Raw genomic sequence first — 21,584 nt, forward strand, 5'->3', positions numbered from 1 at the left:
TATTGCACATTTTAATATTGTATATATATATACAATATATATATATATATACATATATATATATATATATATATATATATATATATATATATATATATATATATATATATATATATATATATTGTATATATTGTATATATTGTCTATATTGTATATATTGTATATATTGTATATATATATATATTTATATTTATATATATATATATATATATATATATATATATATATATATATATATATATATATATATATATATATATATATATATGTGTGTGTGTGTGTGTGTGTGTGTGTGTGTGTGTGTGTGTATACAAATATAAATATATCAATTGTCATATACCCTACATTTAATATTATATAATATATATATATATATATATATATATATATATATATATATATATATATATATATATATATATAGGCCTATATTTATATTGATATAATATATATATGCCTGCGTACGTATGTATGTATGTATGCATGAATGGATGTCCACATAAACATGAAAATATTTGCTAACATTTAACATGAAGGACACCAAAATAGATCCTCCCCAGCCATAAGATAATAAAAGTTCTTAAACATTTAAGATCGATAACAACCTCTGTTTAAAAAAAAAACCTCGCTGTTTTTCCCGAGTGGGCACACGATCCGCATTGTCAAGTAATTTACTTCCTTGTTGGACGGTAGGGATCAGAAGATTACACAAATTGTACCGAGAACGTCCTAGAAGCGTCGTGTTGTGTTGAGGGCTGTTGAAAGACACTTCACATGTTTGGATTTATCTTGGCTTGAAATAACGTTAGAGAAGAGAGTATTGCTGTGCGTGTATTGAATGCAGGGGGTATACTTGGTACAGGTTTTCTATGAGCGTTATAGGGAAGGATATATTTATTTTATTTTTACACAGTTATAAGGTAAGCTTTTGTTTTAACTTCCTGTTACATAAGATTAAGATTCTTTTCACATATCGCTGATTGGATGGTGTTGTATCAGTTTATAATAAGTATAAATATTAAAATATAGACTAATGTAAATGTTAATAATTAATGATTTGGGTTTATAAATAAAGTTATATATATATATATATATATATATATATATATATATATATATATATATATATATATATATATATATATATATATATATACATATACATATATATATATATATATATTATACACACATATATATGTATCTTTGTTTATATATATATATATATATATATATATATATATATATATATATATAAACTACAGCAATAAAACAAATGTAAATATATGTATCTAAATACGCTGCTATATATGTATATAGGTATATATATATATATATATATATCAAAATTTTGATTTGTTTGTAGCCCCTAAATAACTTCCAGCTGAGCTGTGTGTAATGCATGAATGTACAGATGTCCAAATAAGATGATAAATGACGTCACTCTGTGCTAGCCTGTTACCTCTCCTGCTAGTTTGTGTGGGCTTGTTGGGTAGGTTATCTGGCAACTTTAGGATTTGGATTAACAGATGGTTCATTTATCTGGTAACTTTAGGATTTGGATTTGGTTCGCTTATCTTGCTACTTTAGGATTTGGTCTTATGGCTCGATAGGTTATCTGGCAACTTTGGGATTTAGATTAATACATGGTTAGTTTATCAGGCAACTTTAGGATTTGGATTAACAGATGGTTAGGTTATCTGGCTACTTTAGGATTTGGTCTTTTTGCTAGTTAGATTATCTGGCAACTTTAGAATTCGTTCTTGTGGCTGGATCAATTTTAGGATTTGGTCTCCTGGCTTGGTTGGTTATATGGCAACTTATGTATTTTGATTAATGGATTGTTAGGTTATCCGTGTGTGGGGTGGGTGTGTTTGTGTGTGTACTGCCATTTAAACTACTCCACACTCCACACACAGAGACACGAGCATGTGACCCTGCTCAAGAATTCACCACAGTCACGTTCAACTGCACCGACACGACTCCCTCGAACGATCTGCACTGGACATTCGACACGACCCCCGTCTCCACGTGCACCAACGCCACCAGCAGCACCTGCAGGAACCAGACCAGCATCGTGTACAACACGACCAGGGCTAACGGTTTCAGTACCTTGACCATCGTGAACGTCACGAGATCTCACGTGGGCGTCTGGAACTGCTCATACTTGCAGACACCAGCTTTATTTTCCTGCCCACTTAAACTCTTTTGTAAGTTTATTTTTCATTTATCTTGTTCGGGCTGAGTATCTAAAACACATCAACGAGTTGACAAGAATCCTTCTATCATTATTGTTGACATGGATAAATTTGTTTTTGTTTGTTTTTTGTCTATTCTTCCATTATTACCGATAACTGTTAAACTTAAGTTTGAAAAAGTGTTTAAAATTTAATATTTGAAAAATCAATGGTATAAAAATGGCAATAGCAGAGAATTTGATAAATTTTTTTTGCGTTTAAGTCTACATTTCTATTTATTTTCAATGAGCCTAAATTATAACCTCAACTTTCACTTTCGTAATACAAACGATGATTGACTGCAGAGAAATTCTGTGATCGATCTTCTTTAAAAACTACTTTTCAGTTATATTTACTAAAAACTTTGCCGATATAATTTTATAAAAATTATACTTTTTAAAACAACATGAACCACTTACGCCATAATTATTACATTTACTGTAACAAAATTAAAACAACCAAATTGTTTTTTTTTTTTTTTTTTTTTTTTTTTTTTTTTGTCTTTTGTAAAAAACTTTTCAGTTTTCAGAAATTTCTACAAACATCCAATACATCAAATTTTTTGTAAAATGTGACCAAAAAAGCAATCAGATTTTTATAACCATGTTTACTTTAATAGCTTCGTTACGTGAATTTGGTTTGGTACATTTGACTAATCCGCTTCTTCAAATATCCTCACATGTATGCTTAGTTTCATTACACTTTTTATAATAAGCTTAGAAAAACTTAACATTACCGAAATGTAAGTTTAAGATGGTGGCAAAGAAAAAGGGCAGCAAAAAAATGTTCACTTAATTTTTTGTGCGTAAAATTATATGTGTGCGTTTTTCCGTGTGCGCGCTTTTTTTGCGTGCATTTATCATTTTATGAAATCGTTTTAATCATAGTAATATTCATATCAAGTTTGTTTTAGAACAAATTACTATCATTACAATTAGCGTTGCTTTGTTAACCTATGATTACCATTACAAGTATAGCTGATTTGTTAATCTAAGATAACCATTACATTGAATTACAAGTAGAGTTGATTTGTTAACCAATTATTACAATTGCTGTGTTAACTGACAAAAACCGGTATACCTGGCGTTGTACTTGCAGCCCCGCCTGTGGTGCCAGTGTGTACCAAACCCAGACTAGTCAACTATGGCAGCTACCAGAACATTAAAGTTGTCTGTACAGCCAGCAAAGTCTATCCGCAGGCCGATTGTCGCTTCCACATGAAGCAGCCAGGGGAGGTAAGTGATGATCTTAAATAAAATCACCAGGGGAGGTAAGTGGTGATCTTAAATAAAATCACCAGGGGAGGTAAGTGATTATCTTTAATCACCAGGGCAGGTAAGTGATGATCTTAAATAATTTCAACAGGGGAGGTAAGTGGTGATCTTAAATAAAATCACCAGGGGAGGTAAGTGATGATCTTAAATAAAATCACCAGGGGAGGTAAGTGGTGATCTTAAATAAAATCACCAGGGGAGGTAAGTGATTATCTTTAATCACCAGGGCAGGTAAGTGATGATCTTAAATAATTTCAACAGGGGAGGTAAGGGATGATCTTAAATAAAATCACCAGGGGTGTTAAAATAAGTAAGGGAGGTGAGTATTATTAACAAGTTTTTAAAATAAGCATGGGAGGTAAGTTATGACAGTAAATACAATCACCAGGGTTTGTAAGTACTAATTGTAAGTAAAAAAATAACAAAGGGAGGTACATTTTTATAGTAAATAAAAAACCACGGGAAAAGACCTCGGATTGTAAATTAAGTAACCAGAGAGTTTAGTACTGATTTTTAAATAAAATATGGGAGGTAAGTTATGATTATAAATTTTAATAAGGGAGGTAAGTTCTGATTGTGAATAACATATGGGAAGTAAGTTCTGATTATAATTTTAAAAAGGGAGATAATCTTTTATTTTGAATAAAATAGTGGAGGTAAGGGGTGGTGATGTTGTTTTTTTTCTAATTGGGATGAGGTGGATCTGTTAGTGAATGAAATAGCTACGGAATATACGTGCATACATTATAGAAACATCAGGCTTACGTCTAACTGAAACAGCTGGATGTTGTAGGTACAAGATTAACTATGGCTAATCAAGGCGCTAAAATAAAAACATATTCTATTTTACTTACATCAAATAACATGCAAATCTACACTTAAGTAAAAAAGTAAAGAATCTTCTTTAGACCTGGCGATCCACTGGGCAGATGAAGTGGAGTTTTATGTCTCTTGACCTCGATATTTGAAGGAAAGGTGTGATCAGCACTTTACTTTCCCTAACACGAGTTATGCACTCAGTACACCGGGATTCGAACTCGAGACTTATGGTTTATCAACCTAGCGCTCTACCCATTACGCCTTACCCTTAAATGCAACAAATAATTACAGCTTAGCAATATTATTGATTAATTTAATTTGTCTAGACTTCCCCATGCATCTTTGTTAACATGGCCCCTGCCTAATACTAAAACCTCTTAAATGTTACAAGAAAGCCTGTTGTGTTTTATTTTTAGTCTTGCTTTTATCTATCTGGCCTATATATTCTTGTCTTGACAGTTAAATGGGCAAACGTTACATAGCCCAGTTTACAGTGACTTTCTTTGTAAATAAATGGGTTGATAATGGTATACATACACTTCCTTGTAGATAAGTCGTTATCTACCTCAGTAGATATAGACTATTTTAATACAGTAACCCTATCTCATCGAAATAGCTAAGAGATTTTTTCTATAAAGTACGATGAGTGACTACTATGAAATATTACTTCACCAACAAGTGAATTATTTTGGAAGTACAGGAAAAGAAAATTAAAAGGGTTTTTTTCACTGTTGATATCGATCCCTGGTTGGTAATTTAGTGTTGCTGGTATGGGTCAATCATAAACGACGTTACGCTTTTTTAAAACAATATTAGCTCCCCACTACCCCCAGAGCAGCACATTGCAGAGGCGTTACGACCCTTCCCAGCGCCCGGGGACAAACTTTCAATTTGGCACCCCCCCCCTCAAACTTTCCAGTTGCAACCCCCCCCCCTCAAACTTTTCATTTGTTCCCCCCCCCCCCCCCCCAATATATTTTTTTATATTTATCATTCAAAACTGCAGCTAAAATGAGATTTTAATTTTTTTTTTACAACCCATTTTGGCACCCCCTAAGGACGGCGCCCGGGGACATATGTACCCCTTGCCTCCCCCCCCCCATCGCTACGCCTCTGGCAAATTGTCCCAAAAAATCCGTACACCGTCCTAAAATTACGTCATATTTCAGCCTGCAACACATCCCACCCCCTTGTAGTTTTTGTAGTAAATTTCTTTGAAAACATTTACTGAGCTTAGTCAACATTGAGTATTTTAATCAATATCTATTACAATTTCCTAAAAAGGATTTTTTTTAATTGGAAAATAACGGCCGAAATTCAGTTTTTAACCTTACTTAAAATCTGTCGATCAACACATAAACTTTTATTATTTTAGCTAAAGAAAATGTGTGTATCTTTTTCCGTATTTTTGTGCATTATAAGCTCGTTTTTATTAAGGTTTTTTTAACGGATGTATTTTCTTTCTGTTGAAATGCCCTTGTGTTTTCCAGTCCAACTTTAGCATAGCCACGGGGTCGAAGGTGGAATCGAACAAAACCCAGTCAGATCCTGAGTATTACGCTACCACCTGCACTCTCGAGGTCAAATGGAACACGACACTTAACGGAAACTGGTCGTTTTTTGTCCAGATGTGGCCTAACATCACAGCCCCTACCAACGTCAAAATGAATAGCAGTGTCGAGAGCATTGAGCTAGGTGATTACTTTTGTTAGAAGTAATACAATTTTTCGGTAAAACTGTTGTTGTTGTTGGTAAAACTATTTATCTTTCAAGTTTAAAGAAAATGAACATTTTGTTTTAGGTAAAAGTTTCTAAAACATTTGTTATAGGCATAAGTTAACTTGTAGTAAAAGTTTTTAATTTGTTGGTACAATTATTGCTTATCATTTTTTTTTTAAATACAGCTTTAATTAGTGTTTATAAGGTATGTTTTGAGCATTTTTTGGTTACGTGTGGGTATTAAATGTAGGCTTACTGGAATATTATTTTGTCAGAGTTTTTAGAATAATGCTACAATAGTCCTATTTTTATTTATTTTTTTGTTTTTGTTTAAAATGTGGCGGCATTACTATTATTATTTGACATTGTAAGGTTTAAAAGGTTTGAAAGTATAAGCATAATTTTTATTTAATTCAAGTACTAGAAAAGTTGGATAAAATTTTTGGCTTGAAATGTTGGCTTGAAACTATCGACACAAGTATGAAATTATTAGATCCTTTTGTGCACTTATTGTGCTAGTGAAAGTTTTAAATTTATTTGTTAAATAATTTTTTTAAATAAATAAATATATGCCTTTCTAATCTAATCTATGCAGACCCAGTTTTACCGGAAGTCAGGCTCAATAAAAACTGTTTTGATGGCAAAGTGATGCAGCACTACCTACCGTATAAAAAGATCAACTGCACGTGCGAGTTGGCCACCCCCGGACTACCCCCTGGTCAGGCCTATTGGGTGGACAGCTCCAGAAACTGGACCCAGGATTCCTCACCGAATTTAATTATTTCTTACACACAAGGTTAGGCTCCAATAACACTGCCTTCAATTTACCACATTTTTTGTATAATGGATGGGTGTTAAGAAAATATACCATTACACTTTTCGCGTTGTTGTTTTTTTTTTATTTATTTAAATTATATGTTATCGAATTTTTTTTTAATACATTATTTTTGTATTTGTAATAATTTGACAACATATATCTGGACATTGAATTGATCGCTAAATATTGTCATTGTTAAATGGTGTTTGACGATTTTAACGACCAAATCAACCTAGCTTGCCAAAAATATATATTGTGTTATATCCCCTTTCGCATTAGATAAATATTTTTTCATAGGTAGACATGTAGTAAAATATTCACTAAACATATTACGAAACAATTTTTCATAGTCGTGTTTGGGCTAGGCAAATAGAAGCAATTTTAACTCTTCTTCTTCTTCGTTCTTAATTATTAGTGTTGAAGGTGGTCGAGATTTATCTGCCAGTGGGTTTGAACTCGAGACTTTGTTCGAAGTTATCAACCATGTGCTTTTTGCCGACTCGACCACGCCTCCAACACAATTAAGCGTTACGTGTCAACTGGTTTTGCGCCATTGAGGCCATTGACTCCGATTTCAGCCTGCTTTTCTTTTTGGATTTGCTTCCATAGCCTTTGTCCTACCAAGAACAAACTACAAGGCAGCAGTTGTTTAATTTTGGAGTTGTCTCTCCTAGAAGAGTGGCTGTCCCCAGCTAACGAGCCTCATCTGCCCGAGGGTTCGAACTCGAGACTTTTCGGTTTAGCAACCATGAGCTTTACCGACTCGACCACGCCGACCCCGCAATTTTAACGTTATATGGGGTTACGGCTTATGAAAATGTAATATCAGAAACTGTTTTTTGTATTTATTTTGAGTAAACAACGTTTTTCCCTTATAAACTCTTTTTCTCACAGACAACAGAACGTTAGTGTGTGCTTCTAGGTCTGTGTTGGGAAATGGAAAAAACGTCACGTTTTCACCTAAATTTGCAGGTATGTACATGGTCAACTCACTTTTACTAGATCTAAACTAAAAATCAAACCACTCAAATTTTCAACAAGGTTGATGGATATTTATATCATGCATGAAAGACTCGTGCTTTAAGTATCAGTAAACAGAGAACAGCATTCTTCTTTTTTTTCTTCGCCTATTCAACCCGCTCTTGGTGCGGCGTGGTCTAACGTTAGTTAGGTACCCATCAGAGCTAGGTGGACTTAGTGACATTCTACTGACCTGGAACTGGATTCGAAATCAAGACTTTTGGGTTAGCAGTCTAACTCTCTACCGCTAGGCCACGCCGTACCATAATCAATGCAATACCGAAGTTATTATCTTTTCCCCCAATATAAAGTCAGGTACTCTTTAGAGCTGGGTATTCTCAGTCACGTCTTTGATACTTTCAAATAAAAAAACAATCATTCGCACATCAGCGCCACCCCATTATTTCAAACACCACACTGTTCAAATCTCTCCATCACAGTCCCAGCCGAGGTGGTCAAGTTCACAGCCAATGACGTCACCATCCTTGAGGTGGACAACGGCACCGAGGTCACGTTCCAGTGTGACGTCAGCAGCGAGCCACCGGGCAGCCTCAGCATCAGACACGAGGGCACCAACGGCACCATCACCGACAGGGGCAGGCAACCCTTGTACTGTCAGGATATAGGGATGTATGTCTGCGAGGCGTGGAACAGCATTATTCCCCAGGTGTTGATACGGCGATACGTGCAAGTCTACGTCCTGTGTAAGTGCTCTTTGTATTTGATCCAATCCGCTTAAGCATTCTTGGAGCAGGTGAAGTAGAGCTCATCTAATTTATTTACCTCGATGAAGGGATTAGCACTATACCGAGCCACTTTTTACTTTCCCTAACGTGAGTCAGGTACCCTTCAGAGCTGGGTGGACTCAGGGACGTTGTACGGACTCGAGTTATGGATCTGAATATTCGAGACATTTGGGTTAGCTATAGAACGCTCTACCATTTTACCACACCCTCATAAACAAAACCCCCACAATATCCTGGGTGTTAGCTCTATTCGTCTCCTTAATAGTGATCGATAATAGTCGAGCTAAACGTATTCGTTATAATGTCTCAATCCCTGCAGCCAATTGTTTGATTAATCATATTTCTAATCTTATCCTTAAAAATTTCCTTAATTGTATTCTTAACCCCTGATCAATTTTTTTTTATCTATCGCTTATGCAATCCCCAAAGATATCTCTATGCTTATCCCTAAATATTTTCTCTATACTAATCCCGATTTTTTTTAAAATCCATACCCCCATCACTTCAATAATCCTGGTGATAATCTTAAGTCTAAATATCCTACCACATGCTTAATTCTAATCCTATCCAACAAGGTGAACCCACACTTGATCAAGACAACTCCCGCACCGGTCAACTCACTCGGAGAGTCGGACACAACGCCACCGTACAGTTCTGTATCACCGGCTACCCCCCTCCTTCCGGGTACAAGATCCTCAAACCCCAACACCTCGCCAACATTACCACCACCATGACCAACCTCAGTCAATCGTATTCTGACAGTTTTCTGTATACTGTGGTCTACATCCCTATTAGAATAAACGCTGGGTGTATTAATTTTACTATCTACAACATTCAAGAAAGAGACTTTGCAAATTACTCACTCATTATTTACAACGACGCATTGGAAGAAGTGACGTACACTTTTGAAATAATAAAAGGTAAATAATAGCATGCTATAAAATATATTTATAAATGTATAATATTGAAAAAAAATAATAGAATAATAAACGTTAAAAAATAACATTAAACTATTAAATTGTCAATTATTTACATAAGTTTTCAAAATTATGTTTAATTCAATTGAAAAAATAAACGAACTGAAATTAAATAAAAGGAAATCGAAACAAAATAAAAATCTTCATTTAAAAATAATGTTTATTCTATAAAGCAATAAATTGGTAAATTAATATGGCGTATTAATCTATAATGAAAATGATATCACTACCGCTATTTTATTACGTTCCAACAGAATATTTTTTACTAAACCATTAGAATAGGCCTACCTGTAGGAAATTTTTATTTTAAAAAGTATAATTAGGATTGCACAATGCTTGAGGGTAATTTATTTTTATCTTTTCTCTAATTATACAAATGAAGTAAAAAAAATATTTACTATTTTGAAGTATATTGAACTATCTCAAGAATGTTTTATTTTCTCTCTCGCATTGTTCAAGAAAAGAGAGAGACTGAGTCAAGTGACGCCGGAGCGATAGCTGGAGGGGTTATAGCAGCCCTTGTCATCATCGTTTTAATTGTTGTCTTGGTCTTACATTTAAGAAGACGAGGTAAGTTTTTTTATATGTTTTGAATATAGCTAATGTTAAATTTAATTTTAAATATTAAAACTAACATGTTCGATGGGGCAAGTGTCTTGGGTGTCTCTAACAAATTTATCGTAACTAAAATCTGTTCAACTCGACTTAGATTTTAGTGAAAACCCGATGTTGTTTACAAAATATTTTATCTGCGTTTTGAAATCAATGCTAATAGTATATTAACAAAACTTATTTTGATTACAGGTGTAAAACTCAATTGTAAAAAAATAAGGTTAGTGTTTTTTTTCATGATCATTAAATCTTTATTTCAAATAAAGCGACAGTCCGCTCCGTATAACTTTCTAGAATTTCCGTATATAATAATAAAGGTTGGATGGTACTTCCAGTGGAATCGGGCCATAGAAATTGTAATTTTGTGACAAACCTCATCCGTTTATCGAGAAAAAAAAAGCACAAAGAGACTAAAAGTTTTCAGAAACGGAAATTGATAGAAATGAAGTACAGAGAATCTCATGCTTATGTTAAAACTTTCTTCCGCCTTACTGAAATAGTACTCAAGTTATTGTAGCTTATTTATACATACTGACAGACAAATGCAGTAAAAATTGCAAAAATTCTTAATTTAGAAGTTTCGCACAATTACAATAATTTATAATATACTTTATATACGAGAAAATAAAGCAAAGTATGGGTATATAAATATATCTATATATAGATAAATAGATAAATGTATATATATATATATATATATATATATATATATATATATATATATATATATATATATATATATTATATATATATATATATATATATATATATATATATATATATATATATATATATATATATATATATATATACTCACAAGGCGTATTTTAGTGTTAGCTTTTCCCATTTCAGTTTCTTCAGATCTGCTCGCAAGAATAACAGAAACAGAGGTAATGAGTTACAATTATATTTTTAGTTATTTGTTTTAGCTACATCAGCAATGGTTGGGCCTTATCTGTTAGTACATTGTTTTTAATGTTTGTGTGTAACTGTGTCAGGGGCGGAACTACCATACCGCCAGACCCCGCAATGCGGGGGGGGCCAGGACGTTTAGGGGCCCAGTTCCGACCAAAAAACAATGCATTTTTTTTTCAAAAATTATGTTTTTCATACATCTTGAAAGTGGTTTTATAAAAAAAAAAAACAACAGGTCTACTATAGCAGAGATTGTTGTGTAGAAAAATAATTTAAAATCTACAAGAGCTATAGTTTGAAAGGTAGGTAAACATTCACACTACTTCCATGGCTTACTGCCCTTCTTTAAAATAGGGATGCCCACAAAGCTCATTTAAATAGTTTTGTACTATGTATATTAAAAAGCAATTAATTCTCTGAATTGTTACTTAAATAAGACGTACTATACAATAGTATAGATATAAAAATCAATGTTTTCAAAATTGATATTATAAAAGCCAAAAATGAAAAAAATAAACATAACGCGAGAAACCATTCACGAATCAAGCTAACGTCTTTATATATTTTTGACCAGCAAATTCATAATTCAGTAAACACACCTGATTGGTTTAGACTAAATTTTTTCTGGTTTGTTCTCTCAAAATGGTTATATATTGCAATAAAATAGACTAAATTCCTCAGTTTGGATATAGATTATATATTTATATATATATATATATATATATATATATATATATATATATATATATATATATATATATATATATATATATATATATATATATAGGGGGCCCTAATTTTTTCTTTGCGGGGGAGCCTTTTTTTTCTAGTTCCGCCACTGAACTGTGTCTGTGTTTATTTGCGTCAGTGTGTATGTGTCTGTGTGTGTGTGTGAATTACTAATTATTCTTTAATGTTCGAATATAATGGACACTATCTTGTAGATGTAGGATTTGTCTGTACATTCTACGGCTTTTGTTCTCTAATGCTCTACTTATAATCAATCAATAACGCTCTCCATACCATCCGCTTACTTACTTTATTATCACTCAATAGCTGTTTTAAACCATCGATGTAGTTTCTAAGCAAAATCAATTCTCTGATAGATGTGACTAGCAATGTGTACGGCAACGATGCTGTAGTGAAAGCGGTTGATAAAAGGGACGATGAAGCCGGCGTTAAAAGAGACGTTCAGGCTGAGAGGAAGAAAAAAGCCGGCAAACAAAAAGAAAAACCGGCGGAGAAAACGAAAAAAGAAACACAGGAAACATATGATAGTATGGAGATCGGGCCGGTATACGGTGAGATTTAAATTTTAAAAAAATAATGTTACGCAGTCATAAAGTGGTTTTGTTCAAACCAACAACCGGCAATACAAGTAAGTTACACTTAAAGAACCTGACGGTCTATGTGGCAAGTTAGGTGGAGTTCATGTGTTTTGTGACATCGGCATTCGATGCGATAGTTTGGTCAGTATTATGCCAGGACAACAGGCAATGTTCAATGCAAAACAAATGATATGTTAAACACAATCATTAGTTATATTTTGATATTAAATTAAATGTTACAAAGTGAACAACCTAGCCATTAAAAGAAAATTTGGCTGTGCGATAGTTCATTAGATGTAATACATTTCATTTCCTTGATAAAACTAAGTCAAATTGCATATATATATATATATATATATATATATATATATATATATATATATATATATATATATATATATATATATATATATATATAACATATGTATATTTTTCAGAAAGAGATTATGAGGCGATGGCTCAACCTGAAGTCGATACAGTTTATCAAAATTAACATCAGTATGTGTGGGGATTGTGTAAAAGTGTATCATATCGAAATTTGGCCATTATTTAATCACACAAGTCATGTAAATAAAAATTACACTCTACATACTTTACTGATTTATAATACATTTCATTTTTTTTATATTTTGTATTTGGTATTGTGTGCGTAACGTAATCATCTCCAATATATTTTTATGATTTTTACTTCCAGTACACATCTAGAGAGAATAGAGATATATTTTTTAACTATTTTTTTTAGTTATATTGAGCTAGTGTCTGTGACACCGCTTAATGAACAGAACTTCCACGAAACTTAAACAAGAGGATTTCTTTTGTTTATGCTCGGTGTTTCTTCCAGACTTTTCTCTACGGTGGGGGGGGGCTCTTGAAATTTGGGGAGGGGTGGACTAAAAGAGATGCCTGGAAGAAACTCTGTTTGTACTACGGTTACCACAACATGAATAATAATCCCAGACTTTTGACTTGAACTGAAATCACCTAACCCTAACAGCTTGATAATGCGGCATTTAGTCTTTGGTGTGAGCGCTTGAATTTCCCCTGAGCGGCAGAACAATGTGTATAAAAGTTGTCCGTTTATGAGAAAATCCGCTGTAGTCTATTAAAATTACATTTTAAAATTCAAAAGTGTGATATTACACTTTCTGACCTTCCTCTTTTCTTCCTAGTCACAAAAGGTCACAAACTTTCGAACCCTCCCCCTCCTACCTTCTATTAGTTTGTCATCGTTTATGGACAACCCCGATATACGGACATCATCAAGGCATGTCCTTTTTTCACTTATAATAGAAATCCTCAATCTATTCGAGCGAAAAGTAGGTTAACTCAACATTTTTAACTAACAAAGAAGAATGAATTCCTTACACTTATCCAGACCTAGAAAGGCTCCACAAACTAGCTTAATATATTGTTTGTCAGATAATTACACGAGAATTTTCAGAGTAGCTGCAAAATTTAACTATGGCACAAAACATACATAAGAGGAATTACAATGGGGTTCTAAAAATTCTATCTAAACTGCATAACATTTTTTTATGTTTAATCATAAGTATCGTATTATGTTAGGGGTCGTCCATAAATGACGTCACATTCGTAGGGGGGAGGGGGGGGTCGGTAATTTTGTGACGATGAGTGATGAGGGGGAGGGGGGGTCAGATGGTGCGACGTCCACTTTTGCATTATAAAAGAGAAATGTTAGAAAACTAATTTTAGCCGTTATTTCGCGTTTTAGAAAACTGTTTTAATAAATTGTAATAGGAATTGATTAAAATACTCTTTTTTGATAGATTTCAGACAAGATTTTAGAACAATATCGATGTTTTAAGAAAAATTCAACTGCAATTTTGAGGGGGATTGTATGCTAAGATGTGACGTCATTTTAGTGGGGGGGGGGTTCTGGCTTTTTGTGACGACGTGTGACGGAGGAGAGGGGGTAGGTGAAAATCGTCAAATAAAGCGTGACGTCATTTATGGATGACCCCCTTATACTGATCTTGAGGGGTACTTCGATGCATGAGTCCATCGTAAGACACAACATGTATGTTGGAGCTATATTTTGTATGATTTTTCTCTATGTTGTAGCGATACATTTAGTAACAGCCTCCTGACTGAGGTAACACGTGCAATGAAGTCTCTATCAGTATGTCCAGTGGCGTAGCGAGGGGAGGAGGTGCGGAACGCACCGGGTGACACCATTTAGAGAGGTGACAAAGGCAAAAAATAGCAAAATATATAGAGAAAAATGATGATTCCACTTAATTAAGTGATTAAGTCGAGTGTTAATAGTCTTTTAAGAGCAAATTTGACAAATCCCGACAAGGGTCGAGGGGGGGTGCAAATTGAAAATTTGAGGGGGGGGGGGGTGCATATCGAAAATTGAAAGTTTGTCTCCTGGCGCCGGGAAGGGTCGCTACGCTTCTGGGGGGTGACACCGGGTGACACCCGACCTCGCTACGCCACTGAGTATGTCGATGTGTTTAGTTTATTTTTTATATTCTTAATTTACTCTTATTTCTGTAAAGTATTTGGTCTATTGTTATTCTTGTGTTCGTTACTCTGTGATTTGTATTAATTAATTAATTTGATAATTTGAAAACCGGAAGTTATACTTTACTAGATTTCTGTTTTCTAAAATTCAGATAATTTGGATACCGTTTTAATTAGATAAACGAAATTTTAAACATAGTTATAAAATTGTATTCTCTTGATTATATCAAATGTTGAATGATTTCCGGTGACTGAAAAAGTACTTTACGCTATTTCCGATTTCTCAAAGCAGATCACTTCTGCCAGACGATTTCTTTCAGAAATTACAATTAGATCAAGATTTGATGACAATGCACGGTGACATAAACTGTGACTAAATTAGTTTTTTTTTATTAATCAATGTTTAATCAATGTTTTCTTCATAAAGTTTTATTTTGCCGCTTTAATATACATATTGTTCGCGTTCATTTTGTTGCTCAATTCCTTTTTTACGCGATTCTTTTCTATTTTAAAATTTAATATACGAAAAAGTTTAGGTGCGATATGCATAGTCATTTCACAAACATTGCGACTGTTATTTCTTGATAGACATGTAAAATATACAAAACATGTGTTTGTGCCCATATTTCATGTTAATGTGTTACTATATTTTAATTTACTTTGACTAGCAGATTATTCAATTTTTTACTGCTTCAGATATACATTAATTTAATCTTTGAACATCATTTTATTTACTTTGACCAAATTCTATCGATTGTATTTTTTTAATCGTTAATATGTATATGTGTAAATAAATATATTTTTAAAATAATTGTGTTTTGTTAGTTACTGACGTAGATTTCAAGGTTTACACTCCAAGTTTCTAGTTAGCACCGTTTCTAATCCATTGGGTAATGAAGGCTAATCAGTAGCGTACAGGAGTAAGAAGAACAATCGTTATAGAATTTAGTAGCATATATTATCATCACATTGAATTAATACATTCGATAGCACATCAGATGCTGAGGATAATTAAAAGATACGAGCCTACCCGTGGCGTATCATATGCCGCTATTTAGTTGTTTTATTTTCTACTTTTCAGTAATTCATAATTTGTGAATTCGACAGTACCAATGCTGCCACTGAAAATATTTGCTTTAAAACACTAACAACCCCCCCCCCCCCCCGTGAAAGCAGCCTCCTCTTAGTTACCTCCCCTACGTTTAAAATCGTTTCAAACTAAATTAGCTGCCTCAATAGCCATCACTAAACCTGGCTCTACGATTGTAAACATTAAGCGTGAACCACAGCTCACCAGACCATTTGAGGTGTGGGTGGTAGGGATATACCTAGAGAGGAAGAGAGAGGGCTGCTAGGCGCGCTTACAGCTTGGTGTTTTCTATGGTATCCAAGAAGAGAATTATATATATATAGATAGTTATTTAGGTAGCAAAAAGACCTTTAGATTTACTTACATATTTTACCATATTGCGTAATTTTATATATATATATATATATATATATATATATATATATATATATATATATATATATATATATATACATATATATAACCATATACACACATGTATACACACATATATATAGGCATATATATATATATATAAATAACAATACACAACACACACATATATATACATATATATATATATATATATATATATATATATATATATATATATATATATATATATAAGGATATAAATATATTTATTTATATATGTTGTGTGTGTGTCAGGGTGTGTGTGTGCGTGCTCATATTTCCTTTTTGCGCTGGATTATTAAGTACACAGCTGATGTAATCATATTGCAGTCATTGATAAACGTTTTTGCATCGACCAACAAAAATAAGTTTTAGAGTGCGGTGAGGATGGGCGAGTCGGAACAACGCGCTTAGAAAGCGCAGAGCAGTTTTTAGTCAGGAAACTGTCAAGTCACGCCTAGTCAGCTTTTCATCTCCCATTCCTGGCTGGGCTAGGGGAATATATCGTGTCACTTACCAAAGAGGAGGAGATATGAATCTATTGGTGCATGGGCGGATGTACGGCGAACTTATCTAACAATGTGGGTTAAATTTGTAACGACTTTTTTTTTCGATTTGGTTTGTAGTGTGCTATGTAAGATTTAGCGTAGGACGCGTATTTTTTTTTCTCGTTACTGTAGAAATAAATCTGACCTCTCAGTGGTTGCCAGGGATTCTCTGAGACATCACTTCGGGTGGGGGAGGGGGGGGGGAGTAGTGCCCTCCTGGCGCACGTCACCTCAGTTCTCATTCTCACATTTTAAATATGACTACTAGAATTTTACATATTATTTTTTTCACGTTAAATAGGTTAAATTACTTTTTACTAAACAATAACACTGAGCTTTTGATATAAAAGGTCGGGGTTGTATCAAAAGTAGGCAGCGATGGTCTCATTAATAATTAATATATATATATATATATATATATATATATATATATATATATATATATATATATATATATATATATATATATATATATGTGTGTATTTGTGTGTGTGCGTGCGTGAATGTGTGTGTGTGTGCGCGCACGTGTGTGGATGTGTGTGTGTGTGTGTGTGTGTACCGAGCCACGAGAAGAACAAAACATCAACCTACATTGAGCAATGCATTAACAAACCCTTATCTCATATTTAAATCTAATTTAAATACGATTTAGTGGGATGAGGAAGAAAATTATATTTTTTAAATTAATTTCCAATGTCGTTTTGTGTGGTCTACTTGGCATCGTGTATAAATATATAAAAACACCAGACTGACTTTCGCAACGGTGCCAGCCACTATGGAAATAAGAATAGCGTTAGCACGGTGTTTGTCTTTGTGCGTTGTGTTTGTTACAATAGGTAAATAAAACAATTTTAACTTCTAAATCCAATATCAACGTATTTTTATTTTTTTTAACTAATATAAGATGAACAATACTTAAATAAAATGTATGTGAATTTGTTTTGTTCTAATTTTTACAGGAGTCTCGAAGTCAAGTCATGTAGGTGAGTTGACTGTATCGTATTCACACACTTAGAGAGACAAATAAACAAGATTGCAAAAAAAAATGTTTGACTAAAGAAAGTGTAATACGTCAAGCTTTTTATTATTTCTCATGGTTATAATACTTCTATATTGGGGTCGTCCATAAATGACGTCACACTCGTAAGAGGGAGGGGAGTCCGTAATTTTGTGACGGTGTGTGACGAGAGGACGGGTTGGGGTTCAGATGGTGTGACGTCCACTTTTGCATTATAAAAAAGCAATGTTAGAAAACGAGTTTTAGCCGTTATTTCGCGTTTTAAAAAACGGTTTTAATAAATTGTAATAGGAATTGATTAAAATACTCTATGTTGATACTGACAAGATTTTGGAAAAATATCGATGTTTTAAGAAAAATTCAACAGCAGTTTTGAAGGGGGTTGTAGGCTGAGTTGTGACGTCATTTTAGGGGGGGGTCTGGTTTTTTGTGACGACGTGTGACGGAGGGGAGGGGGGAGATAAAAATCGTCAAAAATCCGTGACGTCATTTATGGATGACTCCATTATACGTAAATGAGAAAGAAAAAACATAATCCATCCAACGTGAGGTGGTTCTGCTTATAACAGTCACAACACACAGGCACAAAATATACTATGGAAAAAACGGCTGATCTAAAACATTATCTGAAAATATATAGGCCTACTTTTTGGCTTTCAGGTAACAACATTTATTTGAGTTTTGATTCATGGTGGTGAGAAAAACTGTCGTTTATTTTTGTTCGTTTGCTGACTCCTAATATTAATAAAAAGTTGTGTAGAACTAAGATGCATAGAGGATTTGGTTAGTTATTAGTCATGGGAGATTGTGAAAATGCAACAAAAATGTATCATAATGCAACATAACCATCAAGAAAATAATGGGTCGGTTTATAGACCAGACAATTTTAGAACGATAACCAGTGTTTCTTCCAGACTTTTTTCTCCGGGGGGGGGGGGGCACTTGAAAATTTAGGGGGGGGGGGGCGGTAGACTTTCTTCGGGTGGGGGGGTGCGGGCGGACACTGTTAAAAGTATATATTTTCTATATAAATTATATAAATTTCATTTCGTTCGGGGGGGGGGGGCGGTAAAAAATTTCGGGGGGGGGGGGGGGGGGGCTTCGCCCTCCGATGAGATGCCTGGAAGAAACTCTGACGATAATACATCCATTTTTAATAAACGATTTGTTTTTCTTCACAGCCAAATTACAAAAATAAAATAATTTTGATTTTTACAGAAATTTTTCAAAAATATTTTGCTTTCAATTTCTATTAGGTCACAATATTGAGATTGTTGAAGAAAGTAAGTAAAATGGTGTATGTTACTGTAGAAGAAGTAAGTAGCATCAAATTTATATGATACATTATATACATTTAGAAATGAAAATGTTTGAGTAACTAGAGTATTTTGTTATAACCATTAAACAAAGGGTTTCTGAACAGAAAACAGTGAAACAAATAAGTAATGAGTGGAGTATATATATATATATATATATATATATATATATATATATATATATATATATATATATATATATATATATATATATATATATATATATATATATATATATATATATATATATATATATATATATACAGTATATACAGTAAGATACTTAAATAAAATTCTTTAATATTTTCTTTAGATTTTAAAAGGGAAAGCATCACATTATATCGGAATGGCACAGGTAATTTATTTTTTTAAGCGATTACATCACAAAATATATGCTCAGTGAATAAATCAAATAAATTGACGACTAACTTACTATAATGATAAATACAAAGAAGTTTGTTTGGTTTTTTTAACCAGTTTTAAACAAAAATCATTTTAAATGCAGTAGGCCTACTGATGAATCAATATTTTCCATCAAAACATTCTAGAGATAATGTCTTCTTATTTAATAATAGGCAATTGACAAATACGGGATAATCATTCTTAAAGAAGTATTATATCACTCAACACATACATTTAAAGCCGTTTAATACATGAACAATTGCAGGTAATGCGTCAAGTTGTGTTTATACCTAAAAATTAGATTATGTTATGTTTGTATGAGCGAAGCTGTAGTTGATAAACATAAATTAGTATTTTTTTAAGTTCTATATTCATAGTTATGAATGGTGTAATTTAATGCAACATTTTTTTAATTATTTTTTTTAAATATTAAATTTAAAAAAAAACTTAAATTACGAAACAGAGAATGAATATGAGCTAATGTATACCATCGAAGCTAACATATTGGGGATGGTTAGACACTATACCGGAAACCGTATTGTCTTCAAGAAGAGTATCTTATCTTTCTAGGCATCGCTATCCAAGCAATGCACGTGTGTAGGTTTTCCTTGCGATAAGATTTGAATAGACTTTAATAATTTTACTGGCGTAGCCTAATCCCGGTGTAGGTTTTCCTTGCGATAAGATTTGAATGGACTTTAATAATTTTACTGGCGTAGCATAATCCCGGTGTAGGTTTTCCTTGCGATAAGATTTGAATAGACTTTAATAATTTTACTGGCGTAGCCTAATCCCGGTGTAGGTTTTCCTTGCGATAAGATTTGAATAGACTTTAATAATTTTACTGGCGTAGCCTAATCCCGGTGTAGGTTTTCCTTGCGATAAGATTTGAATAGACTTTAATAATTTTACTGGCGTAGCCTAATCCCGGTGTAGGTTTTCCTTGCGATAAGATTTGAATAGACTTTAATAATTTTACTGGCGTAGCCTAATCCCGGTGTAGGTTTTCCTTGCGATAAGATTTGAATAGACTTTAATATTTTTACTGGCGTAGTCTAATCCCGGTGTAGGTTTTTTTCCTGACAGATTGCCTCCGGGTTCTGGTGATGCGCAACCGGACGGTGAAACTTTTGAAAATCAGTCAGTTCATTCAACTGCAGATGAAAATGATGTAACTATGGTAACTCATCAGTCAGTCACTGAAACTAAAAAAGAACTAGATGGAAATTTTGTACAACAGACGGCGATCTCAACTGTACAAGAAAATTACACGACTGTTTTCCAACCTCCATCGCTTACAACTACAATGCTAGAGCCGTCTGTTAACCTGACGGAGAATTTACTCACATCTCGGCAGCCACACGTGACAAGTGATAAACACGAAACAGGTGAATCGAGACAATTTTTTTAAAATTTACTTCAATAGTTTCATTCTTTGCACGGAGCTCTACATTTAAAATAAACAAATGTTCCCCCCCCCCACCTACCAACTTTTCATCTTTTTCTCTCCGAAAAGGAAAATACCCTCTATATCTAGAAGCTCATGGTTAGTATTGTTGTGGTTAGTATTGTTGTGGTTGTATTGTTGTGGTTGGTATTGTTGTGGTTGGTATTGTTGTGGTTGGTATTGTTGTGGTTAGTATTGTTGTGGTTAGTATTGTTGTGGTTAGTATTGTTGTGGTTGTATTGTTGTGGTTGGTATTGTTGTGGTTGGTATTGTTGTGGTTGGTATTGTTGTGGTTAGTATTGTTGTGGTTAGTATTGTTGTGGTTGGTATTGTTGTGGTTGGTATTGTTGTGGTTAGTATTGTTGTGGTTGGTATTGTTGTGGTTGGTATTGTTGTGGTTGGTATTGTTGTGGTTAGTA

General features: G+C 33.5%; 1 protein-coding gene across 1 annotated transcript; it reads left to right on the forward strand.

Annotated features, from left to right (window-relative positions):
• Nucleotides 1-712: 712 nt before the first annotated feature.
• LOC131956002 (uncharacterized) lies at nt 713-13,248 on the forward strand. The gene is made up of 14 exons (XM_059320333.1): nt 713-920; nt 1,367-1,492; nt 1,920-2,210; nt 3,336-3,472; nt 5,821-6,025; nt 6,645-6,845; nt 7,761-7,838; nt 8,327-8,590; nt 9,208-9,552; nt 10,069-10,179; nt 10,414-10,441; nt 11,074-11,111; nt 12,243-12,437; nt 12,902-13,248. The coding sequence occupies exons 2-14, from the start codon at nt 1,435-1,437 to the stop codon at nt 12,955-12,957; spliced, it is 2,007 nt and encodes a 668-aa protein (XP_059176316.1). The 5' UTR covers nt 713-920; nt 1,367-1,434; the 3' UTR covers nt 12,958-13,248.
• The last annotated feature ends 8,336 nt before the right edge of the window (nt 13,249-21,584 follow it).

This window comes from Physella acuta, unplaced genomic scaffold, assembly GCF_028476545.2.
Source record: "Physella acuta isolate Inbredline_101_S28 unplaced genomic scaffold, ASM2847654v3 ptg001122l, whole genome shotgun sequence".
NCBI classification, from domain to species: domain Eukaryota; kingdom Metazoa; phylum Mollusca; class Gastropoda; family Physidae; genus Physella; species Physella acuta.